The sequence below is a fragment of the Labrus mixtus genome, chromosome 19 (assembly GCF_963584025.1).
Source record: "Labrus mixtus chromosome 19, fLabMix1.1, whole genome shotgun sequence".
In the NCBI taxonomy this organism is placed as follows: Eukaryota; Metazoa; Chordata; class Actinopteri; order Labriformes; family Labridae; genus Labrus; species Labrus mixtus.
In genome coordinates, this window is record NC_083630.1 from 3499835 (window position 1) to 3526100 (window position 26266).

Below are 26266 nucleotides of genomic sequence, written 5' to 3' on the forward strand. Positions count from 1 at the left end.
ACCGTTACTAAACCTCACACCCAGACATTTCATGAAAAACTACCTCACACAACCTTGTACTTCATGTTTTGATAATGTCACACATTTTATTTTCACATATCATAGTCTGCCCTCACACTCTTTATTTTCACATATCATAGTGTGCCCTGACCCTGCACTAACCGTCCTTCATTTGAGGACCAACTTATGATGAGTTTTATCTCTTCAAGTATCTTTATTTAAACTTTCAGCTTGGGATCTTCTGTGACGTTCAGTTTTAAGCTCCCTGCTAACATGACTGAAAAATTAGAATGGCTTGCATGTGCTTTGCTGTTTCCCCTTCTCTTCAGCTTTTCTTCTGTATTTGGTGTTTCTGTGTTTAATGTGTCTGTCCTCCTCTGTGTGTTCTTATGCATTATTTAAAATGTAGTTTCATAGTGTAGTTTGTTTGCAGAGATTTCTTTACTCTTACACGTATGACTGATTTGCATGAGGTGAATTTGTGTCATTTAACACGAGGGATGAAAGGTGTAGAGATTCTGCACGACAATGTCTTTACGATACGGACGATACCATCTACCAATCTGATACTAATCATACGATCAGTGCATACTAGGGATGCAACAATACAGTCAGCCCACGGTTTCATGCGTACCTCGGTTTTTTTGGTCACGGTTCTGAGAGCCTGTGCTGTTTGTTTTTTCATTTTTTAAGAGTTTTAGGTAAATTTTACAGGAACAGAAAGAGATTTCATGGAATTTCACACAGAAACTGTAAAGTGTTGATATTTCATTGTGTATGGTAGCTTTGTTTCAAACGCTGCTTCTCCGTTCACTCTCACCCCGTCTGCATCATGCAGGGATCAGCTGGTGGCTGAGCGACAGCCTGCTAACTCTGTGTTTCCATTTGAGTTGGCGACACATGTAAAACGATGTTTGCAGACTGTCGATTTTTCCGTTTTCTCTTCCTAGACGCTGAAACCGAAACGTCCCCACACCACTGATTTGTTATATGTCGGTGTTTCGTCATACTACTGCCTTCTCCTCACCGCTCGTTTTGTGTGTAGTGCTGTCGGCTCCCCAAACTTTAGCGCATTGTGATTGGATAATAACTCGGTGGGAGGGGTTTCCCTATTCCAGCGTATGGACTCACAGGCGCACACATACAGTCCAATTCAGAGAAAAATACTTTGCATGGAAGCTCGAACGGAAAACAGCAATTTACACGTGTATTGAACTGTGGACGCTGCACCCAACAACTAAATACAAGAATGAGAATTGTTGCATTCCTAGTGCAAACAGCAATTTTGCATTTTATGTCGTATCCAAGTCATTTCCAACACAAGTATCCAGACCTGAAAAGCCATAGAGGATTGATTCTCTAATCCACTTCTTTGACTTTTTTAAAAGCATAAAAGTAAACAGGTTTTCCTAAATTTCTTTGCACATAGAAGTGTGTTTATAAACCATGGATATATTTCTGAATTCATGTAAAACATGATTTATCAGCGTGCTTACATAATCCAAATTGGTGGATTGTAACCTTCGGATCATACCTCTAGATTCTTGCCCGTGCAGGTCGTGTCACATTGTCAGTAGATTGTCCTGTTAAAACAACTTTTCAAAATATATCATGAGAATAATTCCTAACACGGCTACATTTTATCCTCCTAGCTTGTTGTCAAATGTTTGGGTTTCGACACACGAGTGACAATCCTGGGACACGTGCAGAGAGGAGGGACCCCTTCTGCTTTTGACCGCATCCTGGTAGGTGCAACATTTTCTGTATTTATTTGAGAATTAGACAAAAACATTTCTTTTAATGAAAACACCAATGCATCTCGTAATATCTTTGGCTTTTGCACTCATTGGGCGAGCGGGGCTGCAAACCCGTTTGTTAGTGTGGTTTGGCCTCTGCAGCTGCCATGACAACACCTGCTTGTTACAACCAACAACCTCTGCTCTTCAGCTGCTGAAGCTCACGATATTACTGCGATTCATTTTTCAAAGTACCGATGTGAATCTTTTTTTGATTTTTAACTGCGTCACGATTAATCTTTACATCCCTAATAATATGTGGTGTTTGGTGTGAAAGATGTCACCGGATGATTGATGGTTACCTCTATATAAGGTAGGAACCTTTGTGTCTGGTCGGTGTTTCACCCGGAAGGTAAAACAGTTTTCTGACCGCTAAGCAGTTGCTGCAAGAGTTCCAAGCAGGTGTTTTCTTGGAAAGGAGTTATGGACATGTGGAGCCAATGAAAGTAAAATTATGTTTTACTAAAACTGCTTGTTGCACTCAGAATAATTTTAAACTATAAAATTCTCTAGATATCATTTTATCGGTCTTCCTTTGACTCAGTTATGACCTTTGTCACTTTTCCAACAGAGGAAGTGTGCAAACTTCCTGTTTAATCCTGTGTGTATGTGTTAGTGTGTGTGTGTGTCTGTGTGTGGTCCCAGGTTTTAGGTTAAGCACATTAACAGATTTGTGGCTCAGCATTTGGAGCGTTGTAACACAGACGGTGTCGACAAATCTCCTCGTGTTCGCCACAAAGCAACAAAAATGGAAGCAGAGAGGAAAGATAAAATGGAGCATTTACTAAAAACTTTCTGTCTTTTGTGTAAAAGAAATCTCAGGGCAAATATCCCCCCTCAGTTACAAGAACGAAAAGTGTTAATCTGGAAAGCAATAGTGAAAGGATGCAAATGACCAACCAATCATACAAAGAGTTTTTTCTCACCCAAACAACAACTTCCTTTTTCACTTCCGTTCTACTCGTGAGTCTCATGGTGTCGGGAAGCTCTTTGTTACTGACATTGCAAATCTAAGACAATCCATCGGAACAAAGGCCGCAACAAGCTGCACAAAGCGATGAAAACAATGTCACTCGATGGTCCATATTTAAAATAGCATGTCGCACCTTAATCTGTGCATTAACAGGAGGGGCGTGCCGGTGTGTGTCTCTCTCTCAGATTACCTGCAGAGTATGCGTCAGACACTACTCGCTGCACGTATGCAAGGAGCTGGTGCTGAAGTTTATTGACATCCAATGGTGAACTTATATGGTAAAAAAATGCAAAAATGGTAACCAAATATACTTGTGTGACTCACTTCACAGTGCATGTGTCCACCTGGCGTTTTCTTTTTTTTTTTTTTTTTGTGGAAAAATATAGGGGTGGGTCTGCGCTCAGGAGTGCCTGGATGAAGCGCTTGTGCACTGTAATAAAGCGATGCACATGCATCTTGTCTCTATGACAATGGCTGCTGTATGACCAATCCTTCTCCATTCCTTTTTACAGTATGTTTTATATTTGAGATAATTTTTTTTTTGGAGCATCAAAACCGAGGATGCTTCTCTACCTACTTTGTCAGGATGTTGAGCTTAATCGTTTAATAATCCGATCAGACACGGAGCGAGGAGGATGGTGGCTAAAATACGGGGAATATCATAGATTTTGAAAAGAGCGCTGTCGACGTCACCAGGGCCTTTTTTTTAAAAGTTGAAAGATTTTCAACTCGGAGGTGCTCAGAGCGGCCTCACAAAAAAGCGGAGTGCTCCCCCTCATAAAAAAAAAGAAGCTGGGTGCTGCGGCTGTTCTCCGGGCGGCCGCCTGCTGTTGCAAATGCTCTTTTCTCATTAAAAACAACTGAAACAAAGAGGCTGGCGCTCAGAAGAAAAAATGCTAGGTGGACACGGAGCCTTACTCATTTTCTCTTCATTATATTAAGACTGGCTTATAAAAGAGAAGAAAAGGATATTAAGAAAATACTTTTACACTTTACTAATCCGTTTCTATGCCAACAGATGTTTACATAAAAACTTTGAATGACTCGCAGTGTGTCCTAGTCTTTGTTCTGTTTATCTTCAGGAATAAATGGCTGCTGTTCAGTGGTATCGGGTTACAAATAAATCACTAAAGTGCTTCTGGTCACTTTCTTTTCTTAATATGTGAGGAGATTAAAAAAAAAAGGATGAGATGTTTGAAATAAGAGGCAGGAGCAAATGTGGATGTGATACTGAGAATGACGCAGTTTTCTCTGTCTGCTCACACAGGCCAGTCGTATGGGCGTAGAGGCCGTCCTCGCTCTCCTGGAGACCACGGCCAACACGCCAGCCTGCGTCGTCTCCCTGTGCGGAAACCAATCGGTGCGGCTGCCTCTGATGGAGTGTGTGCAGATGGTAGGCACTGGACTGGGCTGGAAACAGGCCAACACATTCATCCCACACACACACACACACACACACACACACACACACACACACACACACACACACACACACACACACACACACACACACACACACACACACACACACACACACACACACACACACACACACACACACACACACACACACACACACACACACACACACACACACACACACACACACACACACACACACACACACACACACACACACACACACACACACACACACACACACACACACACACACACACACACACACACACGCCTGGAAGCTAGGTGGTGAGAGCGGGAAACTACAGAGCCAGATAAAACAACCTGTAAAATGACTGAAATCAGAGTCAATGTGCTCAGGCTGTAAGAGCTTAAGTAATGATGACAAACATCACAGCTCATCGGGCCTGGAGAGCGCTAATGTTCAAATGAGAGCTTTATTGTTTGAGAGGCAGTTGTGTCTGGTTAATGATTATCTGAAGCATTTGGCAGCGTTGGCGATGACTGCCTGCAGCATGGTGATGTAAGAGCGGCCCATCTCCATAGAAACGCACACAGAAGCTTTATTGTTGGACTCGCGTGGTTGGATCTGACAGATCTCCTGAACAGTGAATGAACTGTTCTGAAGAAGGCTGTACAAGGGGCTTTATCTCATCCGCAGCCTTGTTCACACTCGCACAAAACTCATACAAAGCGCACAAAAGTTTTCAGTGAGCTGCATGTGTGAACACAAACATGTACATTATCCAGAGTTTCTCCTCCAGCCTCCTAGTTTATGAAGGAAGTCAGAGTGAGCTGATGTGAGAACGCAGCAGGATATAATCAGGAGAATTCACCTGGAGCCAGTGGGAGGGGGGTGGTGACCTTTATTCCCTGTGATCACTGAACGACCACAGACTGTCTGCACGTCACCTCTACCATCTCCGTGCTCTAATGAACCTGCTGCTGCATGTTTCCTGTTCTCCAATATGTTCTTCTCCACTCTTTAGTTCACATTGAGATTCTCTTCAACTACACGTAGCATTGATAGAAAGACACATATTCTCATTATAGCGTTGTGTAGCGGACTCTGCATCCCCGTCTGCCACTTCTGCGTCATTGGTTTTACATCATGTCTTACTTCAGGAGACCCTCTGACCCCGTTCCCATCCGACAGGGATAGTCTCCCGCTGTGAGATGCATGTGTGAACAACCAGGTCAGGAGGATTTCAGGAGCAGTCCTCCTGAAAATCTCCAGAAACCTTCCAGAGTGCATGTGTGAAAACGGATTAGTGTGCATATTCAAACTCCTGGTACACAAGTGTCACCCAAAAGTCTCTCCACTAACTGCAGCTCGTAAAAAAATGCTGTGGCTTAGCGTTTATCTGGGCCCAAAGATTGTGAACACATCCGTCCTATTTCAGCTTCTTTATATTGGCTTCCTCTTAGCAACCACTATTTAATTGTTTACCCTCATGTCTCGTCTCCAGCTGTGGTCCTCTTCAGACTAAATGTGCTGCCTAAGATCCTCGTGCAAAGATCTGTTATTAATGTGGTTCTCAACTCGTCTAGCCTCAGGACCCACCACCACCACCTCCTCCATGAAAAACTGCGAACCAAACTTTGATATTTTTCATGTATAAATCCGATTTATTTAGCGTTAAGTTTTGACCTCAGAGGATACATAAATTGTGACAGAAGCAAGAAACTGAACAAAACAAAGACGTTTAAAAAGCGTTCAGACTTTTTGACACATACCAAGACACACAGGAAACGGCTCAACGACCCACTTTTGGGTCCCGACCCACCTCCTGGGAACCACAGCTTTAAAGATCTTTTACTTTGAAATGTTCTACACACACATACACACACGTATAAAGCTGCGTTAATTCAATTTTTGGATGCTTACTCATTCACTTTTGTTTGTTCTTTTTGATTCATATTAAAAATGACTCCTGTATTAATTCCTTTGTTAAATGACAACTTTTTTTCATGCATGCCTCTCTCCTGTTTTCCTCAGACTCAGGAGGTCCAGAAGGCCATGGATGAGAAGAGGTTTGAGGAGGCGGTGAAGCTTCGGGGCAGGTATGAACCACTGCAAGTCCTTTAACATCAAAAACCATCTCTCCTTATTTTAGAGGATCGGCATTAGTTTGACTCAAGGCAGGAGTTGTTGGAAAAAGTGGATCATGGTGCTGCTTTAGATCACCATCAGTCTGTAGTTTACACACAGGACTTTTCCAGCAACTCTCAAATGATTCAAACCATAGCTTTCCGTTTTGACTTTACTCTGTGACTTGTCATGGCAGTGAAAACACACCGTGTTGTTACTTCAACAACCTCGCATGTTCCCATGTTTCATTGCAGGAGTTTTGAAAACAACCTGAGGACGTACAAACTGCTGGCTCATCGTAAACCAGAATGTGAACTACCAACGGTGAGTCACCACACTTATTCCCTTTGGCACGTCTCACAGTGACAGTGGGCGGTTGTCTTTCCACACAGGAGCAGTCTGCGCCATGCCCAGAGAGCTGGTTGGTCAATGAGTTGGCCTCCCAAAGGCCTCGAGATGCTGAATTTTTTATAACACTATTCAAAGGATCTGCCTACAAATAATGACTCAGCTTTCTGAAAACATGAGTCATGACGCTGCTGTAACTTTGAGGTTAAACAAGGCTCACTAACTAGACTTTAACGTGGAGTTTTATGACTACTGTATTTCACATGTGAGCATTTCTTGATTTGATAGCAAAACTGACCAAATTGCTAAACGTTTACACGTTGGGCTGACTGTTTTTTTAATCTGTGGAGTCTGGTGGCACTGCACTGAAGGGACAGCTATGTTTTGGTGTTTTTGTGCTCATGACAAACACTTCCTACCTTCCTGCATTTTATTTGCTGAGCAGCCTGTAATTCAAGTGAAAGGCTCCACATGGAGCTCAGTGTGCACCGCTTGGCTGTGCGGTAATATTAGCTGACACCTGGCCCCCCCGCTGAGGGATGACTTGTTCAACCTTGCCAGGAGCTGTAGCAGCCTGCTGCAGAGACGGCTCGTACTGAAGATCAGTGAAGTGTAGAGGCTGCACGGCAGGCAGACCTCATGCTGTGCAGCTCGCCTCAGGGGTCTGCTCCCCCTGCATCTGGGATAATGACCACTGTAGACCCAGCGTGAAGCCGAGAGCCGACCAGTGTATTTATTGATTTACTCTGCAGAGCTTGATCAACTATCCGCCAACAACTGCAACATACTCTCTGTATGAAGTGTCATCATAAGACATTTAAAGTCTCGTTTCATGTCTGTTTTATACCTGCAGAGCAACTTCAACGTCGCTGTGTTGAACGTCGGAGCCCCTGCAGCGGGGATGAACGCTGCGGTTCGATCAGCTGTCAGGGTGGGAATCTCCGAGGGGCACAAGATGTTTGCTGTCAGTGACGGCTTTGAGGGATTCTACAAAGGACAGGTGGGTACTACATCCCTGATATACAGGTACATGAGCTAAAACTGACTGTGCTAAATCCCTCCTCTCAACAGCAAGCATCCAATCACAGGACATACTGGCTGCTGCATTGTTGTCAGAGAAGCCAGCACTTCAACATAGCATGTTTCCTTAATGTCTGATCATGTAGTAAGATCACTTTATCATTTAATTCACTACACATCTTACTGATTGGACATTCACTTTAGCTCAATAAACAAACTAGTTCAAGTTTTATCTTGTGATTCTACCATCAACACTAAGGAGGTTTAATTTTTAAAATAAAAATGTACTCATCAAATGTTCTCCCAAAAAGTAAACAACACACATTGTTAATAACTTAAGTAAGTTTAATCAATGACGGGAGAATTATCCTAGCTTGATGAGAGTCTGACACGATCGCTATAATCAGGTGAACTCTGGGCACAATCTGTCCAGATTAATGTAAACCCCTTCCCCACACTGTCAGTCCTCCTCTCAAGGAACTATCCGCAGTACCACTATGAACCAGAAGAGGGCAACAGAGTGCACAGACTGTAATAGAGCTTCCTATAATAAAGCATTGAAAGATTCTGACCTGAACCTAATGTGAAGATAGTCTCACATGTTGAGTAAAGAATAAAATCAGACAATAGATTTTAATATATTTCAGTATCAAAGTTAGACCTGTTCTGTTCAGTAATATGAGATGCCTTTTCTCCTCCTGGTATGACTGGTTAAACTGGTTTCCTCTCCCGTATCCTCATCTGACCTGTTCCCAGTGGAACACAGTAAATCCCTTCATTCAAAGAGCGGCGTTTAACAAAAGAGCGGACCATTTATCTTCATGAAAACGTCTCCAGCATCACTGGTTAGTAAAACACCCTGAGAGTCCCGGCTGGATGTGAAGTCGGGCTGCGCCAACTGACCCTGAGAAGATTAGAGCAGCAGGTGTAATGGATTTCTATACTCTGGTGTTCTCTGCAGCACACCTCTGAGGTCTCTCTGGTCCCGTTCATCCGTTAAATGTAAGAGAGTGTGTCTGGAAAATTAACTCTCCTGCTAACAAGCTCAGACCGAAGGAGGAGGTGTCAGATACTGAACTTCAGAGGGTCAGGGAGAGCGAAGGTGTGACGTCAAAGAAGCAACAACACAGAAACACTGAATGTCAGAGTTAAGTTAGCATGAAGATTATTATTTTTTTTAAAGATTAATTTTTGTGCCTTTATGGAAAGATAGGACAGTGGATAGAGTTGGAAATCAGGAAGAGAGAGAGAGGAGAATGACATGCGGGAAAGGAGCCACAGGCTGGACTCGAACCTGGGCCGCCCGCTATGAGGACTATAGCCTCCGTACATGGGGCGCGCGCACTAACCACTGCGCCACCATCGCCCCAGCATGAACTATTTAAGTTAGTGTTGGTTCTCGTTTTAAGTAGTACAATAAGTATTTAAATTGTTGTTTTTGTCTTCCCCTCAGATAAAGGAGATCAAGTGGGCTGATGTCGGAGGATGGACGGGACAAGGTGGATCCCTGTTGGGAACCAAAAGGTGAAGTCAGCGACCGTTCGGCCTTCCCGGCTGGTAAAGACGCCGGCTGAGCCAATAGTTTTAGCAGATAAGAAAAACATACAATAACAAGACAAATCAGTTAAAGTTCACCATAAAATCCGGTGTATAAGACGCACTTTTAATTCCTATTTTTTCATGGAAAAAGAGCGCTGCTTCTTGCACATCGGGGCGACCAATATCTACCTGAATAATATCATTACCACGAGTACGAGACCCACCTTGGTCCCACCTTTCCAAGCGGTGTCTGTATGGTTGATTGGTCCGCACCAAGGTTTGATTGACAGATTTCACACCAGCGCAAACGAAGCGCTCTAACTGGGCAAACTGACTCAAGTTCATTTGGACCGAACCAAAGAGGTTAGGTGTGAAATCGCTCTCAGATATTTTAGTTGAAAGGGACGGATGTGACCGGCTCAAATTTGACGAGAACAGAGGAGGACCCAGACATTCCTGCTGAACCTGTAAACACTCAAACACCTTTTTGTTATGCACAGACACTTTGTACACTACGGCATTATGTCCTCTCTTTACACTAACACTCATCGAGCTCTTCCACTTTCTCCCTCCAGAACACTTCCTGCGAAGCATGTTGACAAAATTGCTGAGCAGATGAGACAGCACAATATTAACGCGCTGCTAATTGTCGGAGGATTTGAGGTACGTTTCATATTCTTCTTCTTCTTGTCTTTGATCGACACTTAATTTGAGAATTCATACCAGTAATTCTAATGCCTTACCTCGTAATGATCAAATATTATTAAAGTTAAATTTGAATTGTTTAAGCATTTTGTATTAATTAATTGACTGATATCTTGATGTACTGTGCAGCATAAGACAGTGAACATTGTGATTGGCTCATTTCCATCAAACTGTTCACATTATGTCAACACACTGACATCTGGCTCTGCTACCGAAGTCCAAAGAGGCAATGAGAAAAAAATATGGTGATTATCTTAAGCCTCGTTTCCACCAAGCGATCCTGTTCAGTTTGATTCGGTATGGTGGCGTTTCAACTAAATGTTGGGAATGGTACCAAAAAAACTGATCCATACAATCCTACTTTTTTGCTTCTCTTCTGTTGGGGTGCCAAGTGTACCGATCCGACCCTGAAAGGGCGGAGCTAGACACACAGCGGTCCGTTGATTGGTCCAAAGAATTGTCACTTCCTGTGCGACAGCTGTAATACAGGGGAAAGACAAAACACACCATGCTTAAATATCCTGTCGATTTGGAGAGAGTAATTTCAAGGCTGTTTTTTTTGCGACTACAAAAAAAGAGTAGCACCAGAAAATGATCCTGACAGCGTTTTTTTTCGACATGTTAAAAAAACTGCTTCACCTGATTTCACAGCTTATTAATGAATAAACTTGTGAAAAACAGGCTAAAAAAGATTGAAACACTTTTTTGAAGAGATGCACTGATTGGGAAAATCCGGGCAGACACTGATACCGATGTTTGAAATAACAATTTAGCCGATACATCTTTTGGTGTCAGACTCCCACAATGCCGACGTTTTCTCTCATGTTTGACGTGAAAACAAGTCAGATGTTATTCAACAGGTGACTTCATCTGCCCGATAAAAAAACTCTTCTCTGAATCAGTCGTCAGGTGAACTAGATTTCAGCATATCGGCTCAGGCCATATTATTTGCAGACCGTGCTGATGTCTGTCAACAGGGCAGATACCGACGTTCACCTGCTTCACAGACTAAAAATAATTTAAATAAGGGGCCGTAAATAAATCATATATACAGGAGAGAGGAAATATTTGATCTCTTAAAAATGGATTATCAGAACATTTTTTTCTCACTTGTTTCTTCGGGCTTCTGTCCTTCATACATAATCATGCTTCAGTCATGTCTCTGAAAAAAATTAAGAAATTTAAGTCAAAGTTTGTTCACTGTTGATTTTCTGTGATTTTAAGATAATAACGAGAAAAACAGAAGTCACAAGACTTTAGACTTTTTGATTATTTAACCTCTGATTTGATAAATGATGTGATTTGGAAACAGAGAGCACCTGCTTTTTTCCAGCCATTTCACGCAATCCCGTTTAGACGCTCACTGGCTTTATTTTCCTGTGATGTATGCAAGTAAACAAGTGTGTTAGTGTGTGTGAGAGAGTGAGAGAGTGAGTGAGTGAGTGAGTGAGTGAGTGAGAGAGAGAGAGAGAGATATAACGTTGTACAATGTGGAGTGGTACCTGTCTGTTTCGCTGCTGTCCGTTGTGATAGACCTGGCTCCTTCCCTTGGCACCCTTCACTTTTGTCCCCCTCCCCCCGCCCCTCCTTTCTGGCAAGTAGCACCTCTCAACCAAACCCTCCATCCAAATGCTCCCCCCCCGCAGACACTAAAGCCCTTGGCTCTGCCCTGCAGGCCTTCCTGTCACTGCTGGAATTGTTAACGGCGCGCGGGAAATATGACGAGTTCTGTGTGCCCATGGTCATGGTCCCAGCCACTGTCTCCAACAATGTGCCGGGCTCAGACCTCAGCATTGGCGCTGACACGGCTCTGAACGCCATCACTACTGTAAGTGATGGGGCGGGCAACCAGAGTACATACTCCTAGCAACACAAACCCTGATATAAAGCACGCACACACAAAACACTCCGAGAACCAGCCGGCCAATCATGTTTCAAGAACAAGACAGTCATTTCACTGTCAGGGAACTAGTGGAGTTGACTTGAACAAAAAAAAAAGCAAACATGTAAAGGTATAGCTCCACGTCAGAGTAGCGTCCCTCCTTTCCCTCTCAGGTAAGTGAGCGACAACATGGAGGCATGCTGTGAGCTGCACGAGTGCCGTGACCGCCATGTTTGCTCTGCCTGCCCTAACTCCTCCCTGACTGTGTGTTTGAATTCACCCTCATTATTAACAACCAGACGACTGATTAACAGCATGCAGGTGTCACAGTATGTATGCACTTACAGAACATCTAACATCTTTTAGTACAATAACATACACTCTTAACGCTCCGTAGTTCGGATTGAAGGAGCTCAACTAACTTCAAAATCTTTTGACTTTCTGTGTGGGGAGAAAGTATTTAGTATAATTAATCCAGCCTCCTTTTGTTCACTTAAAAGCATCATGATAATAACTCAAAGTGAACACTAACTTAGAGGGTCCAACCTGAACCTGAACCTCGGCCTTATTTCATCATATTTTGGGGTCTGACCGGCAAAAAGGTGCAAACATGTTCAGAGCATGTCATGGAAGCATTCTGGCCTCCAGTTTCTCCTCCTTTTTTGTTTTTTCTGCCGAAAAGTTCTAATTGTACATTACCATCAAGTGCATGATGGGAAATAATCTCAAAATTGTAAGATCCCTGTCAGATATCCAGTCTCTGCTAAAACTCAGTCTGTGACTAAAAACTCTCTGAGCTGCTGACACGTTGTCTTTAGATGTGAGATGGTCAGACGTCATTCTGTTTTTCAACAATCTGAGTCTGCCTGTGGTGAACCAGACTCCTTTAGTGGACTCAGTTGGATTGGGTTTATTTTCTGTTGCAATCTCATCCCGTCCATTGTAGTAACAGTTTTTGTACCTATCTGTCACTCAGACCCCCAAAAATGTAAATATAGGGCCTAAAGAAGTAAGAAGAGAAACATTTCTAAGCCTGACTCTTGGCTTTGCCGCCATCGTCATCATTCCTCATCCTCCTCATTTGTATGCAGACTTGATCAGTGCTCGTCTCGCCATCATTAAACCTTCCACAGCAGACCGACCAACATGCTGTGGTCTCTGCAGCGTCACTGCATTTTGCTGCCGAGGCTCACAAACACTCAGACCTCTGTCCTTTCTCTTTCTTTGTTTGTCTGTTCCATCATTCTTCTTCTTTGTTTGTCCTTCCTACTTCATGTGGCTCAACTCTGCCACCATCTTGTCTTCCTCCATGTCTCTTTTCACTCATCCATCCTCCTGCCAAAGGGAAGCCATTGCCGCTATCACACGGAAAGAGCCGGAATGGCAGGATACGCTCCAACAAACGGAGAGAGATTCACGTCTCTCTCTCTCGGTGTCCTGGCCTTTCTGTGGCTCTAATACATTTTTTCATATACTGCCGCTTCAGGCGTTTGAGAGTCTGCTGCAGCTGTATGATGCTCGTGCAACCTATGAGGAGCTTTGCATCCCGATGTGTATGCTGCCTGCCACCATAAGTAACAATGTGCCGGGCACAGATCTAAGTATCGGGGCCGACACGGCCCTCAATGCCATCGTGGAGGTAAGGCAGTCGACTCGCCGACTTTGACCCCTTTGAATAAGATGCACGCACACAAACACATGAAGGGTTAATGGTCCAATGCTCACACTCAACTGTTATGTTAAAAACATGAGGTCACTGTCAGGGTATAACCCTAAATGTTTATTTCTTTACACCACTGCTCCAGAGATGCTAACAGGTTGCATAATGGGACATTTATGAGACGATTTTGATCACAGACACAAAATAATCAAAGGCCGTCTCAGGGAATTAAGAAGTAATTACTTATTAAGTCTGATTGATTTCCTTTTCGTAAACATTTTCACGATGACTTCCTGGTCTAAGTTACTAGTTTTAAGTTTTCTTCAGAACAGCATGATGTAAATTATTGTCCCATTTAGAGTCATCGTGATGATAATGTTTCAGAGCAGGATTAACATGATGACACGAAAAACAGCATCAGGGTCACCTTTTTGTACAGAATAAAGTCACAGCTCCAAAAAACAAACCTCAAGACTAAACCGCTACTCCGGTCATTTAGTATAATCAACATGAGCTTGACCTGTACAAGGAACTACAAGTAAGTTTTGTAGTCAAGACACCAACCAAGACGAGACATGCCGGAGACCAGAGTGCTCCGAGACCAGTAGGGAACAAGACCGTGTCAACCACAAGACCAAGACACATTCACCTGACAAGTCCAGATAAACTTTAAAAAATATATTTATATCTTGAGATAAGATGTTTGCCTGTATTTGTCAGGTGAGTTTAACTTTAGAGATCTTTTGAGTACAAATTAGATGATTTGAGTTTTTCCAGGTACCTCTACTGCCATCCCCCCCCTCATGTGTGAAGGCGGCTTGTCCCTCACTTAGTCCCTAACACGGGAAGGCTGAAGCCGTAACCCAGGGGGTCAAACTACAAATGAAGTAAATTGTTCTTTTAGAAACCAGCTTTTTCCTTCTAATGACGTGGAAAAATAGCCTCTCAGTGGTGGTCTGAGACGAGACAGAGACCTTCAAAGTGGTCTCATGACGGGTCTTGAGTACTACAACTGTACAAGTCAGAAGATCTCCGGCTTTGATTGTGACCGTTCTTCCTGTAGTCCGTCTTCTGTAGATCCCCTAACGTCGTCCAGCCACAATACTAAATCACACACACACACACACACACACACACACACACACACACACACACACACACACACACACACACACACACACACACACACACACACACACACACACACACACACACACACACACACACACACACACACACACACACACACACACACACACACACACACACACACACACACACACACACACACACACACACACACACACACACACACACACACACACACACACACACACACACACACACACACACACACACACACACACACACACACACACACACACACTGACTGAGCACCGGACTGTCACAAAGTGTTTCTGTCACGTCATGTAGAAAATATAGTTTTAACAACATGTAACATTTATGTTTGAAATGATTCATGAACTCTCTGATGTGTTCTTGTGACCTCATGCAGGACTCCAGTCTGCCCAGTTAAAGCAGCATGTTGGCCCAGAGTGGTTTAAATGTAGGGAGTTCACTCTCGTGCAGATTAAGATGTGAACATGTTTTTAAAAAAAATATATATACAACGATATGACCTTCAATCGACTGAGTCAGAGGAGTACCATAACGTGATTTTACTGTGACGGAAACATTAAGAGGAAAATATTAAATGAGAAATAAGGGGCACATAAAGTAAAAATGGGAGTATATAAAGGAGGGCCCGACCGATAAGATATTCTTTTGGCCGATATTGGGGGGAGAGAAATCAGATACCGATATATCGGCTGATATCTTTCTCAGATCTAACTGTTGTATAATTGAAAGCTAATCACAAAAAGAGCTGAGACTTAACGACCTGCTCTGATTGGATGATTTTTAGAGGCTGTTAAATGACTTTTGGTGGCGAACACTTCCCCCTGATATATTATTTATGGTTGTGGGCGATCCAGACAGATATTTGCCGTTTAAATTTGTTTTTTTGTGTCTTTAAAAGTTTAATAATTATGTATCTTAATTATATTTGTATGTGAAACTGTCTCGGTCAGGACACTTAACAGGTATTTTTAATCTCGACATGTTTTATTCCTCTGGTTGAATAAAGGTTAAATAAATAAAGAAAATAAGTATCCCTTTATTGCGCTCCGTAGACTCCATATTAGAATCTGATGTGACTCTGTGGGTATGTTAGCCTGCGTTAGCTTATGTTGTAATAATCACTTGATGTGTACTGACGTTGTGAGCTTGTGTGCATGTGTCAGACTTGTGACCGCATCAAGCAGTCAGCCAGCGGGACAAAGAGACGCGTGTTCATCATTGAGACTATGGGAGGTTACTGTGGTTACCTGGCCAGCGTGGGAGGCCTGGCTGCTGGAGCCGACGCTGCTTACATCTACGAGGAGCCGTTCGACATCAAGGACCTGCAGGTAGGTCTCCAATCATCTCTGAGAGACGTCCAACATGCAGCCAGAGTCCTAACTCGACTCCCTGTCAACCTGACATTCCTCTCTTCAACCACTAGAGGGCTCTCAGGCTCACTTCTGTCTGCCGTCCTACAAGTAACGCTTACTGTTTATTCCCACAGGCTAATGTGGAGCATTTGACTGAGAAAATGAAGACGAGCATTCAGAGAGGACTGGTCCTAAGGTAACAGACTGATCCTTCACATTTAGAGGTTTTTGAAGTCTCGGTCGTAGTTTTTCAGAGATTGACGGTATGAAAACCACATGGATCTGTAAGATTGTTTCAGCCTCGGAGTTCTTCCACTTACAGGCCAGGTTTGATTTTTGTTTCCGATATACAAACATTTGAACCAGTAAAGCCAAACGTCTCTCTTCAAAGAACCCAGACACCACTGACAAGTTGCAGGTCTGCTGCTGCCGACCTGATAGGCCACCTTGTTGGATAACTGTGTTCCTTTAATTGTTTAATGTGTACCTTCCATCCAACAGAGTATTTATTCAAGACAATGCCAATCCAAAAAAGTCAAACTAAAGCAACAATCTGCAACTTTTCCTTAAAAAAATATTTGTTTTGAAGTCGATCTGGTCGCATGCACACATACAGCTTACTCTGAAAATATCAGCAGTTTTCTGCAAGTGTGAAAGCCCTAATGGTAAACCGACCTAATGCTGATGTCATGATTTTAACATCTTCAGTTCAGCTCATCTCGATGTCACTAAAAACGACGTTGGTGTTTATTTTACACCACACGTTAGGAACGATAGTGTAGACTTTAAAGGCTTTATATGTGATTTTTTGATCCAGCAGATGTCGCCCTTGAGCACCAGCATGAAACCAAAACAACTTGCGGTGTATTGTTGTGTTAGCATGCTAATGCTAGCGATCTTTATTATGCTCGTATCTTCACACTGCATGTAAATTTACCTGAAATGAGCGTGATCTAGAAACACAGTCAAGCAGTGAGTACAGTATGTTATTCTTCTTTTCTCTAGTCCCTCAATTAAACAACTTTTATACACGAGGGGAGGAGTCAGCCGGCCGTCCTGGCGATGTAAACAAAGTGAAGATAGGACTCTGAAAACTCTGAAAACATCACAGACAGTGGGACTCGGGTGTTACACCCATTGTAGACAGTCATGACTCACAGAGTTATTTTCAGAGGATATACTTGATTTATATTATATTTAAGTGTGAAAAATCACATAGTTTTTAACTGTTTTCCATTTCTTCATTCGTGTGTTTAGGAACGAGAACTGTAACGAGAACTACACGACAGACTTCATCTACCAGCTGTACTCTGAGGAGGGGAGGGGGGTGTTCGACTCCAGGAAGAACGTGCTGGGACACATGCAGCAGGTACGCACACACACGTTTCCTTCTGTAGCAGCATCAGGGGGATCAATTTGTCCAGACTGAGGAAGGTTTGTTCAACTATTTTCTATATTTGTATCATAAATATGCATGACCCGGTTTTACAAGGAGCGCCTTTGTTGTATTTTGTCTGCGCGTGTCTCGAGAATATCGCTGATAAAAGTGGATCAAACAAATCTTTGATGATCCCAGAGGGGAGATTGGGTTGCATCTGCATCGAGTAATGGGGAAACACAAAAAGCATTTAATGAAAGTTTTGTGATTTTTAAGATTTTCTAAACTTAGCTGCTTCAACAACTTCAAGACATTCATCGTTTTAAATATGAATGAAGAGAAGTAGAGTGTGGTGGGGGTCCCAGTGGCTCGGGGTTTGAATCTGGAGAATATTCATCTCATTGTTTCCTGTTTCTTGACTGAGGCTGTAACATCTCTAAAAGAGAAAAACATTTCCACCACACTGAAGGCTAATTCACAGAAGGATTGGCTCCAGCAGCTGCCAAACCTGAGCAGATGAAACAAAAATAAAATGGTGAATTTTTCAAAGCAGGAAAGTGCAAAAAAAAAACCTGCAGCACCAATCAAACAGTGTTTGCTTCTCCAGCGCTGTTTGAATATGAGTGCATTAAATCATATAAAAATGAACATCCTCATTATTGCATCAAACATGCAGATCACAAACATGCAGCTTTGAGTCTTCTAAGAGATATTACAAAGTGAGTAGAGCAGACGGAGTAGAGACGCCCAGCAGGACAGGGATGAGTGTGTGGTTTTCTCTGGTTGACCTGCTCTCGTCTGCTTACTCTTTAGAGTTAGTGTCTTTATAAAGAGTGAAGCTAAGAACATCAGTGTTACGAGATATATTTCATCGGCCTCCTCCTTCAGCTGGACAAAAGCTAAATGTGCTGAGCTGCCAAACTGTGTTTTTTTGTGTTTGGGATAAATTATTAAAAGAATATCTCTGGGGGGGGGGGGGGGGGGAGGAGGTGATGGACATTCAAGATGCTAAAAACAAGCTGCTCCCTTACTGCCAATTTCCACAAAGTCTGTGTGCGCTGCGTTCTGTCAGAGCCTGGGTTTTGCTCAATCGGACAGTGCACGCCCTGCCCCACTGGGTCCTTTAATGGAGCGTGAGAGTTGACATGATCAGCTGTACACACATCACAGGAGAACTACAAGATCACGCAAAACAAAAAACATGTGGAAACAACATGTTGCTTTGACTTTCCGAGGATGATTTGTTGTCCATTTGGAGAATGTTTTGACGTCATGTTGAAAAAGTGAAGAAATATACGATCGTGAGTCTGTATATTGGGTTTTATTTTGAAATTGACCGGACGCTCTGTGTGTTATCTTGTCTGACTTCCTGTCCGGGTTGTCAAATTCTGTCCATCTTGACGCGTACCTGCAGCGTGCTCTATCGAAAATAGACTCGCAGAGTATTTGAAACAGTCAGTTTCGCTGCTGGCACGCTCAGGAGACGGGCCGTGACGCTCGCTGTGGAAACGCAATCAGTGACTAGAGGGGCAGCGAACGGCGCTGACGGTGTATGTGGAAATTGGCAGTCAGTGTATGCAGATCTTTGAACACTCAAAGTTAACATGGAGAAAATGTTAAAAAAAAAACATTTTCAAAACGTTTTAGAAATCTTAAGACGAATACTCTGAAACAACGGGGCTGAGTCAGTCACCACAATTAACAGAAAACTCTCAATGAAATGAAAGATTAACAAATCGAGATCGGTCCATCTACTAAAAATGACTCACTGATTGTTTCTGAAGGGAGGAGCGCCATCTCCGTTCGACCGGAACTTTGGGACCAAGATCTCTGCCAAGGCGATGCAGTGGGTGACCAAGAAGCTGACGGAGACGTTCAGACAGGGTGAGCTTTATTCCAACAGCTGTTTATAGAGCCTGTGGTAGTTTATCCCCTGCCCCCCCCTGCAGAGGTGTGAAGCCCACCTTTACCCTGATCCGTCATGGAGTCACTCCGTCTGAAGCGCTGAAGTGGTTTAGTTATTCATCGATCGTTTACATTAATCAATATATGAATTAACAGGAAATACAGAAAAGACTAACAGCTGTGTGAAACTACTCCTGAGTCTGTCTTAAAGCACACTGCATGTGTTTGAACACTAAGATACAAGTTGAAACTCCTCTTTGTTTTTTTTGTCTATTTCCCAAAACACATGGATGACATAAGATGAAGGTAAATCTTTTATTTCACGCTGGCTCCATGACCATCTACATCTTTGTGTTTTAGCTCCACGTCCTTCTCTGTCTGTGTCACCACTCTGCCATTCCTCACAGACACACACAGCCTGTCTCGTCTCCTCTGTTTGGCAAAGACGCTACATGTCCTCATTTACAGATTTATCAGCAGCCGTCATGCTACATTATTTCCGGTTCATGACTCATGTTTGACAGCTGGATTGGAAATACTGGAGCATTAGCTGAAAGAATAAACTCACACGTTTCTGTTTCCTGCTTCGCCCCACATCTCTTTGTGTGTCTCTGTTATTTATGTTGCCTTCTAGTCATCACAAGTTCTGTTTCATCCTTCTTTGATTGCACAACTCTCCTTTAAGTTCATGCAAAGAGTTTCTTAACAATCCTCAAAGAGAAAGGTCATCCTCCTCCTCCACCTCCTCCTCCTCCTGCTGCAGACTGTCTGTTCTACGTGACTTTATGTTTGCAACTAGAAAAACAGGAGAGCCAAAGTGAGTTCCCGTGTTTCCACCTCTTGACTGCTGACGTGTTTCTGTGCAGGTCGCGTGTTTGCGAACACCGAGGACACCTGCTGTCTACTGGGGATGCGGCGCAGGGCTCTGGTCTTCCAGCCCGTTGTGCAACTCAAAGAGAGCACTGACTTTGTGTACGTATGAAAGTCTCTGACGACACGATGAATAATTGATGCATTCACATCTTGAATCATTTGTAAATATCTGATTTTTACCACCTGTGACCATCAAAAAGCAAATGTCCAACCAGTAAGATGTGTAGAGAGTGAAATGATAAAGGTATCTTACTATATGATCAGACATTAAGGAAACATGCTATGTTGAAGTGCTGGCTTCTCTGACAACAATGCAGCAGTCAGTATGTCCTCCTTCTAACTTTAGATTCTGCTCCTGAATGCTCTGGATTTGTTTGGACCAGAGAAGGTAGGCGCTTTTAAGACGACCCCCACACGGCCGTTTTGGACGCCCCTCGGTTTGTCAGATATGAGAGCAGTTATCAGGTCAACAGGTGTTGCAGAGATGGAAGCGGTCAAGAGAAGTGGTTCAGATAGAAGTGATTGTACCCGACCTAAAAAGCCTCTGCATGTTTCTAATAAGCTCCACGAGCAGAAACGTGCTCAAACTAGGATCAATATTGGAGATGCTTTTGAAAAATGGAGAGAGGTTAGAACACAGAAAGGTTTACAGACCCATGCAGAGCTGGATAAACACTGAAGCTTCAGTGTCCACCACATGGTGACCTGTGTGAGCATGGACTCTAGAGAGGAGGGGGGGGGGGGGGGGGACAGCTCTCTACAATGTTTAGAAATTGGACTGCAGTACTCATTTTAAACACTAGGTGTCAGAGTTACATACTGCTCCTTTAACACTAAATCTCTGTTCAGTCAGGATTATTAGAACGAAGAAACAGCCTGTGGTTCAGAAAATGTTTGAAATTGGGCGCTGCCAGCAGAACGAAAGGCCCTGGTTCACCATCTGCAGGAACTTTTAACTTAACACAGAACGGACATGGCAGATGATGTGTGTCTGCAGGTTAAACCACTACTGTGCTTAAAGACATGTTTAGGTTCTGCCGTTCTGAGTCTCCCTCGTCTCTCTGCAGTCACAGGATCCCTAAGGAGCAGTGGTGGCTGAAGTTGCGTCCCCTCATGAAGATCCTGGCTAAATACAAGACGAGCTATGACGTGTCAGACTCCGGGCAGCTCGAGCACGTCGTGCGCAACCGGCCCAGAGAGTCGGACGCTTCGGTAGCCATGTGAAGGCCGCCACAAACATACGGTGGCCTTTAAAGTCCAGTCGGTGTGTCAGACTGAAGATCCATGAGGCGTCGATCTGAGCTCCAGTAACAACAACCTGTGTTCATTCTCTGTTTGTGTCTTTTCCTTCGATGTCACTCGTCTCTTTTGTTTTGACAGAATCATGACTGTAACCTAGCCTCTGCAGTGTTTCTAATATCAAACACACACACACACACGTCCTCTCTGCGTGTCCTCGTCGCCCTGGATGTTTTAGTGTCACTGTTGTTTTAAAAATTGCACTTTTTTTCTCTGTCTGCGGCTACTTAGGCGAGCTCCGAGCGCGGAGCTGCACGAGGACAGAATAGACACTGCGTCTGCTGTAAAACCAGTGTGTGTGTTTCTGCCTAGAACCGGTGTGAGGTTCAGCATATTTATGTGACACTGATGCAATACAGTCATACTGCTGCTGTGCTTTCCACTGAAACTAATATTTATCTTTTGAACTCTGTTTATTTTGCTCGTGAACATGGATATATTCTATTAAGTGTAGACACAGCTGTAGCTGTCTGTCAAGTTGCACCAACACGCTAGAAATGTAAGAGACGTTATGTTTCCCACAGAATAAAATCAGACTTGAGAAGTAGACCCCGATGAAAAGTGTCTCTGGATTCATTTAATTATTTCATTTAGAACGGAGAGTTTCCTTTTGTGTTTCTCTTTGAGGAGAGTTAAAAACTCTAACTTTCATATTTGGATAAAACTGTCCACACCTGGATTTAAGATTCATAGCACTTTTCAACCCAGGTAACAAAGTGCGAAACAACAGACAACACAAGATTAATATCACAGGGTAAAACCTTTTTGGTAAAATAGTGTCTTGAGTGGAGAAATAAAAAGTTGGTCTGACTCTGCAGGTCTGATCTCCTCTGATTTAGTACCTGGTTTAGGGTTCCACAGTCTGGGGTCCCTGACAGTAAAGACCTGACCCCCTTTAGTTTTCAGCCTGGACCCTTGGAACAGCCAGCAGAGCTCCACCAGAGGATCCTGGTTCATAAGGGGTTAAAAGCTCAGAAATGATGATTACACTAAATTCAGGTGACATCTAAAGTCCACACCATAACAACTCAACTGCTGAGCAACAAAAGAAGCAAAATGACTCAAAGAAACTGGAGTTCACTACGAGGAAGAAAGACAAACGAAGACAGAGACAAGAGAACCACAAAGAAAACATCTATAAGTTTAACTATTTCAAAGGTACAAAAAGAGATCAGCTCACAACCAAGAAACACAAAATTATTTCTGAAACAAGCCAAGTTCGTCAAGAGACAAGAAAACAACCCTAAAGTAAACGAGGGATAAAAGAGTCGGTCAAAGAAAGCACAAACAACTTTACTAAGAGATTTAAAACTACAGAAAAGAGAGCTAACGTAAAGAGAGACAAGAGGACTACAAAGAGAGATAGAACTACATAGACAAGAGGACTACAAAGAGAGAGATAGAACTACAAAGAGAGACAAGAGGACTACAAAGAGAGAGACAGAACTACAAAGATGCAAAAGGAGACAAGCAGAAGATGTAAAAAAAACAAACGTCACAGAAACACAGTCAAGCTATAAACACACAAAATGAATTACAAAACAGCCGAGTTCTCAGAGGAACAAAACAACCAGGGCCCGACTGATATGAGATTTTAGGGCTTATATCGATATTAGGATGGAATAAAATCTGTTGAACAAGCCAGGGTGTAACCTGGGATTGGCTCCAGCCCCATGCAGCCCCGAACAGGTAAAAGGCGGCATAGATAACAGATGGTAGATTAGAGTTTTTGCAGAGTGGAGGCTGAAATAGTGAAGAAAACTTCCATAAATGTTTCCTCTGACTCCTCCATGATCCACAGACGTCTGGTAAGAAGAAGAGGTGCAGAAACACAATAAACAAACGCACCTCCTCCAGATAAAATCAGGAGGAGCTCAGAAGTGATTTAAAAAACAAAGACTCTAACCATCCTCACGCTGCACAGCTGACGGCGTTCATCATGCTTCACCATTGGGCCAGCAGATGGCGACAGAGCACCATGTCCTCCCTGCAGCCCGGGTTCATCGGGTACATTATGACACGACTCCCTCCATCAGCTCTGTCCACTTCTGCTCCTCACAATGACACTATATGGTGGCTTAAATCTTCCAAAGTAGATTAACTGTGTGGGGTGCTGTGTGTGTGTGTGTGTGTGTGTGGGGCCATAATTAGGAATTAATCTTATCATTTAAAGGACAATTTCAATTTCCCATGGGTGTATTAATTGTGTGTACATGTAATTGGGCCGCTTTCCCGTCGTAAATGGACCTTTTTTCTGTCTTCTCTGCGAGTAATTACATGCGTATATGACCGGGCTGAGACATCGCTCGGCTACAGCGCAGCGACGTGAAATGTAATTTGAAGAAAGAAGCTACCTGAATCACCTTTACTCCCCACAGAGCCTCCTGGAATAATTATCATCCTTAACTTAAAGCAGCGTGGTTAATTCAGCCTCACACCCACGCCTCCCCCCCCCCCCCCCCCCAGGACCTCAATCTGCACCTCCTGGTTCAGCGTTCATGTTGCCGGCCTCTTCTCCTCTGTGCATGAAATTAGTAAATCCGATAATTTGGGTTGATTTAAGAATGCAAATGGAGACGGTGGGGTCACATGCCCATAGATAATCAATACTAATTACCATTTAATTCCCCCCCCCCACCTCCTGTTCTACGAGAATCACATGCGAGTCTGATCTCATTGGACTGATTAAAGGTTACAAATGAAGGGTCCTCACTCCCCGATTCTCATCAAAGGCCAGCCGCATGCTCGCTAACTTTGTCTTCATTTAATTCTACATTGTCTTCAGACAAGGCCCCAATTATAAGCTCGCAGTGAATCTCCAAAATAGCCCGCGCACATTGACCTTTTTAGATTAAAAGCACATTCCCTCTCACTCTCATGCAGCTCCATACAGTCCAATCTTCTCCACTAATGAAGCACGCTGGTCTGGATTTCTAGTCGCTGTAATAACAACTGAGAAAAAGCAGCGTGGACGTGCATCTTGTCTGTAATATCTCTGCACTGTTTCTCTTTAAGGTGCATCATTTATCACAGAGTAATACAGAAATGACTTCTAATGAATATCCAGATTTTCATCGTTGCTCTTCTTTCAGCGGACACGAGACATCAGGAGGCTGCGAGCTGAGCTGCAGCTAACTTATTCATTTCTTTAGGTACTGACTTTTTAAAGGAAGTAGACAAAGCCACCTTCAAATCACGCGTTAGTTTGTAGAATTAGGTTGTTAGGAGTTGAGACGAGAGTGGATACAGGTTAGTTTATCTCTTTGCTGGTTGACAGGTCGCTGTGGTAGTGTCTTAGACAACTTTATTTATCCCAGAGGGCAATTCGATTCCACAGTCCACCCAATGCATACATTTACAAACAAACAAACAGCAGCAGGAGATTAATCCGAGACAAGCAAATCAGTACTGACAAAGGTGAGCGGTTGCACACTGATACCGTGTGTTCTCCCTGGGTAATGACACCCACAAGCAGCATACCCAGATTTATCCTCTAGTTGACTCTAACCCTCACATTTAAACAATTCCAGACCAATTTCTAAACTTTGCATTTTGGCAAAGATATTTGAAAAAATCATTAGTGAACAACTGAAGGATTTTTTGGATGCCAATAATGTGTTATCTAAGTATCAGTCAAGTTTTAGAAAAAAAATATAGCACTGTTACAGCTGCTCTTAAGGTTTTAACTGACATTATTAAACAATTGATTGTAAGCAATTTTGTGTAGCTCTCTTTATCGATTTATCAAAGGCCTTTGATACAGTTGATCACAGATTATTGATCAAAATCCTCCATCAAATTGGTTTATCAAAGCCAGCAGCCTCTTGGTTTGGCAACTATCTGTCAAACAGAACGCAATGCGTGCAAATGGCAGGATCCACCTCTTCCTTTTTAGAAATCTCAAAAGGGGTGCCCCAAGGTTCGATACTAGGACCTATTTTATTTTCCATTTATATCAATAACATGTGTGAAAATTTGTCAAATGCCATGTATCACTTTTATGCTGATAACACTATCATCTATTGTTGCTCAGCATCTGTTGCACAAGCTTTTGAGTTTTTGCAGTCAGCTTTCAATGTTGTCCAGTCTCGTTTGAGGGAACTAAGGTTGGTCATAAACACTGATAAAACAAAGCTCGAGAAACAACAAATGTCCCTTTGGTTTTAACTTCTCAAGGAAATGATATCGAGCTTGTCAAAAGCTAAGTACTTGGGATTTATTCTTGAGTGTGATCTGTCTTTTAAATCACATATTGCCAATTTGGCCTCTAAACTTAAGGTAAAGTTAGGATTTTATTACAGAAATAAATCCTGCTTTTCCCTCAGAGCAAGGAAACTTCTTGTTTCATCAACCTTTCTTCCTTTGTTGGATTATGGAGATGTACTGTATATGGCCGCCTCGGCCAAATGTTTACAGTCATTGGACACCGTGTATCACTGTGCGATGAGATTTGTGACTGGTTGTAGATGCTTCACTCATCACTGTGACCTGTACACTAACTCACATTGGCCATCTTTGAAGGTGCGCAGGAATATACACTGGCTGAAGCTTATTTATAAAGCTCTTCTTGGTTTGGTGCCTTCTTATTTATGTTCAGACCTTCAAAGAACCAGAAGCCACTATGCCTTGCGTTCCTGTGATGTCTTTAAACTGTCTGTGCCTCATGTTGAGCTCGGGAAAAGAGCGTTTAGTTTTGCTGCTCCCACCGCATGGAACTTTCTCCAAAATGAATTGAAAATGGCGGATCTCATTTCGCTTGAAGCCTTTGGCTCAATCTTAAAAGATAAAAAACGCGAGACAATTGGACAGTGCCTGTGTTTCTGAATTGTAATCCGTGATCAAGACTCTGCACTTTATCTGTAAATCAATTTTCACATTGTAAATC

At 43.0% G+C, this 26266-nt stretch overlaps 1 protein-coding gene across 4 annotated transcripts in view; it reads left to right on the forward strand.

Annotated features, from left to right (window-relative positions):
* Nucleotides 1-21930, forward strand: part of pfkpa (phosphofructokinase, platelet a) — a 31563-nt gene extending 9633 nt beyond the window's left edge. For 2 of the 4 annotated variants that reach the window (XM_061064950.1, XM_061064949.1), the window contains exons 9-22: nucleotides 1653-1745; nucleotides 4037-4162; nucleotides 6188-6252; nucleotides 6535-6604; nucleotides 7482-7628; nucleotides 9102-9172; nucleotides 9763-9850; nucleotides 11568-11720; nucleotides 15738-15902; nucleotides 16061-16122; nucleotides 17184-17295; nucleotides 19089-19188; nucleotides 20076-20181; nucleotides 21150-21930. In XM_061064950.1, coding sequence (XP_060920933.1) covers nucleotides 1653-1745; nucleotides 4037-4162; nucleotides 6188-6252; nucleotides 6535-6604; nucleotides 7482-7628; nucleotides 9102-9172; nucleotides 9763-9850; nucleotides 11568-11720; nucleotides 15738-15902; nucleotides 16061-16122; nucleotides 17184-17295; nucleotides 19089-19188; nucleotides 20076-20181; nucleotides 21150-21306 — 1515 coding nt within the window. In that variant the 3' untranslated portion in view covers nucleotides 21307-21930. Of the gene's footprint in view, nucleotides 1-1652; nucleotides 1746-4036; nucleotides 4163-6187; nucleotides 6253-6534; nucleotides 6605-7481; nucleotides 7629-9101; nucleotides 9173-9762; nucleotides 9851-11567; nucleotides 11721-13260; nucleotides 13414-15737; nucleotides 15903-16060; nucleotides 16123-17183; nucleotides 17296-19088; nucleotides 19189-20075; nucleotides 20182-21149 lie in introns of all 4 variants that reach the window. The other 2 variants (XM_061064948.1, XM_061064947.1) reach the window with 1 other exon arrangement.
* Nucleotides 21931-26266: the final 4336 nt, after the last annotated feature.